At 41.2% G+C, this 4,713-nt stretch overlaps 1 protein-coding gene across 1 annotated transcript in view; it reads left to right on the top strand.

Moving 5' to 3' along the window:
- Positions 1-2,093: 2,093 nt before the first annotated feature.
- The window catches only part of ENPEP (glutamyl aminopeptidase), an 88,852-nt gene continuing 86,232 nt past the window's right edge, over positions 2,094-4,713 (top strand). Inside the window, 1 exon segment of the mRNA XM_017890419.1 lies at positions 2,094-3,073. Coding sequence (XP_017745908.1) covers positions 2,430-3,073 — 644 coding nt within the window. The 5' untranslated portion in view covers positions 2,094-2,429.

Raw genomic sequence — 4,713 nt, forward strand, 5'->3', positions numbered from 1 at the left:
ATGCAAAGGTCTATTATCTTCTCTGTACATAAGACCTGGTGATAAGATTGTTGTCTTTCCAAATAAGGTCAAGTTTAAGAGATTTCATATATGTTTGCCACATCTGAGATTTAAAAAAATACTTCCAGTTTAACATAATTTTATGTACATTCTTCCAAATACTTTTGCTTTTCCTTTCACTATATTGAGGTAAATGTGAGCCACATTTTTGCCTTTCATTCCTAAGAAACATATCAAAATATTTGACCCATCAAACTTTTATTGAAATGTCAGATGATCTTTTTAATAAAAAGGGGTTTCAAGGGCTAAAATTCAGGAAGTTAATGTGCCAAATTTAAACATACTATGATCTCAAGAAGTTTAGGATTGCTTCAGAATGTAAAATTAATCAATACAAGATGGGTCTACAATTTAGAAAAGCATATCCCTTTTCCTTTGGTTCTTTTCTGTTACTACTATTTTGTGAGAAAACAACAGAAATGTTACAGAGTAAAAGGACCTGTTTGCTTTTAAAGTTTTGTTTGTTTGTTTGTTGAGTTTGTAATTTAGAACAGTTTGAAACAACGTTTCTCAGAGTGTGCTCTACGGAACATAAGGCCCTCAAAAGGTACCTCACCAGGAAAAGCTCTCTTGTCAACTAAATGGGGAAAGTACTCCATTGCGTTTCCTCTCTGGGAGGCTCATAATGTGTGTCACCATCTGGAGGCTCTGCAAGAATAGAGAGTAGTAAAAGAAGATTTTTCACTTTAACCCAGGATTGTTTGCTTGGCAAGTAGATCTGTTAATATCCATGGATTGCATTTGGGGAAATACCAAATTTTTCATAGTTACTTAACCCTTGAATATGTATCCTTTAACGAATATTTAACGATTGCAGTAGAATGCAATCATTGATATATGGACTTTAATTTTTTTTTAATTTTATTTATTTATTTATTTATTTATTTATTTATTTATTTATTTAGATGGAGTCTCACTCTGTCACCCAGTCTGGAGTGCAGTGGCACGATCTCTGCTCACTGCAACCTCCACCTTCCAGGTTCAAGCGGTTCTCCTGCCTCAGCCTCCTGAGTACCTGGTACTACAGATGTGTAGCATCACGCCCGGCTAATTTTTGTATTTTTAGTAGAGACAGGGTTTCACCACATTGGCCAGGCTGGTCTCAAACTCCCGACCTCAGGTGATCCACCTGCCTCAGCCTCCCAAAGTGCTGAGATTACAGGCGTGAGCCACCACACCTGGCCAGATATATGGACTTTAGACTCAGACAACCTGGGTTCAGACCCCAGTTCTGCTATTTGCCACGCGTGTGACCTTGAGCAATAACTTAACCTCTCTAAATGTCAGTCCATAGCTAAGCTGTCAGTAAATATGAAGTTCGTTGCAATTTTTCTTTCTGATCTTGTCATTCAGAAATAAAATGATAGATTTGCATGGATGATGGATTTACCAACAGGTTAATTTTCACATCTGGAATCTACTTTAAACGTGCCCTACCTCATCAAAGTCTAAGGAAGTCAATCTCACTTGGAGGCACGCTGCGGAGACAAGCAGGGCTTCTTCCTTGTCCCTCTGTCCTTTCAGACTTCCCCCCCTCTTGCTCTCTCTCTCTTCTTCTTAAGCTTTCCAGCTCCACTACTGCTTTGGCTAATTTCTTTGAGATCCCCCTCTCGCATTCATCCAGCACAGCTGAACTGATTTAGCGTTACCTGGCTGTGCTTTCCTAATCTAATTCCACAAATATTTACTGAGTACCTAGGTGGTCCTTGAATCACCCTGAGCACCCAGTTCCAGGATATGACTTCTCCAAAGGACAGATTTTGAATGTTTACATAATATGAGGGGGAAAAAATAAAAGAAAACATTTAGTGTCTTTGGCAAGCTATCTGATAAAATAGCTGAAATTCAAGAAGCCCTTTAGTTAGGAAGGAGAGATTGTGAACACAACAGGAAGAAGCCCCAGGCTGAGTGGCAAAGGTTGAGATTTTCTATCGTAAGCACACCTCTCCCAAACGCTTCCTCCCTGAAAGCTGCTGACGGAGCTTTGGCAAGGGCTCATCCTCCCCTTGGCTGATAAGCGAAGCCCTGTTTTATATTTAACTCGCTGCAGTGCAGGAGGGGTAGGGGTGGAGATGCGTCGTTTATAAGGGGAGCTCTGACAGTCTTCTCTCCAGCCCTCTTCCTCCCACTCGGCTCCTCTTACGGAGTCCTCATTCCACCCTCCTTGTTTCCGCATTCATCCTGAGTGGCTGGTGGGAACGTGAAAAGGGAGAGGAAAAGGCACAAGAAGCCAGAGAGAGAGGTGTGGGAAAAGCGAAAACAGGCTGCCAAATCAGGGGATTCCTTCCAATTTAAAAAGGAAGTCTGCTGACGTTAGTTAGTTAAATTTAACATCTTTTTATGTGTAACACTTGACTTCGGAAGCAAAAATGAACTTTGCGGAGAGAGAGGGCTCTAAGAGATACTGCATTCAAACGAAACACGTGGCCATTCTCTGTGCGGTGGTGGTGGGTGTAGGATTAATAGTGGGACTTGCTGTGGGCTTGACCAGATCGTGTGACTCCAGCGGGGATGGTGGGCCGGGCACTGCGCCGGCTCCTTCCCACCTGCCGTCTTCCACGGCCAGCCCCTCGGGTCCTCCTGCCCAGGACCAGGACATCTGCCCGGTCAGTGAGGATGAGAGCGGACAGTGGAAAAACTTTCGACTGCCGGACTTCGTCAACCCGGTCCACTACGACCTGCACGTGAAGCCCCTGTTGGAGGAGGACACCTACACGGGCACCGTGAGCATCTCCATCAATCTGAGCGCGCCCACCCGGTACCTGTGGCTGCACCTCCGGGAGACCAGGATCACCCGGCTCCCCGAGCTGAAGAGGCCCTCGGGGGACCAGGTGCAAGTCCGGAGATGTTTCGAGTACAAAAAGCAGGAGTACGTGGTGGTCGAGGCGGAGGAAGAGCTTACCCCCAGCAGTGGAGATAGCCTCTATCTCCTGACCATGGAGTTCGCCGGCTGGCTGAACGGCTCCCTCGTGGGGTTTTACAGAACCACCTACACGGAGAACGGACAAGTCAAGTAAATATTAATTTTTGTTTTACCTCCCTTAAGCTCACATATCTGCTTTCCGTTTCTTTTCCTTTCCTTTTCACTCTCCACTTTTAATTATTATGTTGGTCTGATCTTGATCGGCTCTTGGTTTCAATTCTGGCTGTCCATCTGGGAAGCCAAAATTGTTGCCCTGTTGTGTTTCCAAACCCTGTCATAAAACTTGAAAGTAGTGAACGAGCTTTGTGGAGTCAAAAGTTAGTGTAAGTCTTTTATTCCATCAGGAGAAATAATAATATACTGCACCCTATCTTGAAGATTTCCATACATTATCTCAGGTGTAAAAACTGCCTTTGGTAAATTTCACTAGTGATATTCCCATGCTTTGTAGCAATATCTATATAGCAATGTATGTGAACTTTTAAAGTGGTATTACACTAAATTTACGTGAAACATCAGTAAATTTTCTTTTTTTTTTTTTCCATTTTTTTTTTTTTTTTTTTTGTCCAATGTCTCTTTTTTGGAGAAGAGAGACATTGAAAAATCACATGTGATCCACAGAATTGTCTTTGTGTCTTCATCTGGAAAGGAAGACATGACTGCTTTTTTTTTTTGTCTCCTATGGCCAGAACAATGCTTTGCACATAGGCTTTCAGGAAATACCCATTGAGTCCACACATCAGTGGCATAGATAAATTTTGGGGCTTGTTGCTTATCATGCAATATGCAAACGTAATGCTAAGTCTTTTACAACATAAAAGATATATTAAATAGTTAAATACATACAAATATTTGTATACAAATATCTATCTAAGTAGATAGATATTTATTCTACTTACCCACCTATTTAGCCTTTGTATCGATCAGTGGCTACTACCAGAGCTATGTTAAAGGCATAAACTCTCTCATTGAACTCCAAAAATCTTCCTTCACACTGTGGATGTAGCCCTTGTATCAGCGAGGAAGGCTACACTACACCTTGTGTTGTCTCCGGACTGCTTTGCTGGCTTAGATTCTGAAGGGGTAAATGATTAAGAAAGCTTCGTGTCATAGTTTAGAGATGTGAGTCTTGGGCCAGTCCACCCACAAATATCCCTTTTTCTTGTTGTTTTAAGCATCCTACAGAGCAAGCAAAATTTTTGGTCAAAATTCTTTCTATAGTTTGTCAGACAGACTCATGGACTAAAACAAAACATTTAAATATTCCTATATTCCTGTGTGGTAAACTGATAAATTGAGTAGAAGTGATAGTTTGAAGAAAATATCTGGAGGGGTCATGCTTATACAGATCCTATATCTTAATATTGCTAGCAATAAAACACTCTTACCATTTACATTTTTTTATGTTCATAAAAATTACATCATTGAAAGCATAAAATTATCAAAAGGATAATCAAAAGAATCTGTAAGTAATTTCACTGCCCAGTGGTAATCCCTGCTAGCATATTAATGTATATTCTAATGTTTTTCTAGGCAATCAAACCTTTAATTGCATTATATCTGTCTATCTATATGCCTTTTTTACTTAATGTCTTGGGAAGTTCCCCTTGTTCTTACATGTTTTCAAGAATCTGTTTTTTGTTTTTTATTGAGACAGGGTCTTGCTATGTTGCCCAGGCTGGTCTTGAACTCCTGGGCTCAAGCAATCCTCCTGCCTCTGCTTCTCAAAG

The sequence above is a fragment of the Rhinopithecus bieti genome, unplaced genomic scaffold (genome assembly GCF_001698545.2).
Source record: "Rhinopithecus bieti isolate Rb0 unplaced genomic scaffold, ASM169854v2 scaffold_19840, whole genome shotgun sequence".
NCBI lineage: Eukaryota > Metazoa > Chordata > Mammalia > Primates > Cercopithecidae > Rhinopithecus > Rhinopithecus bieti.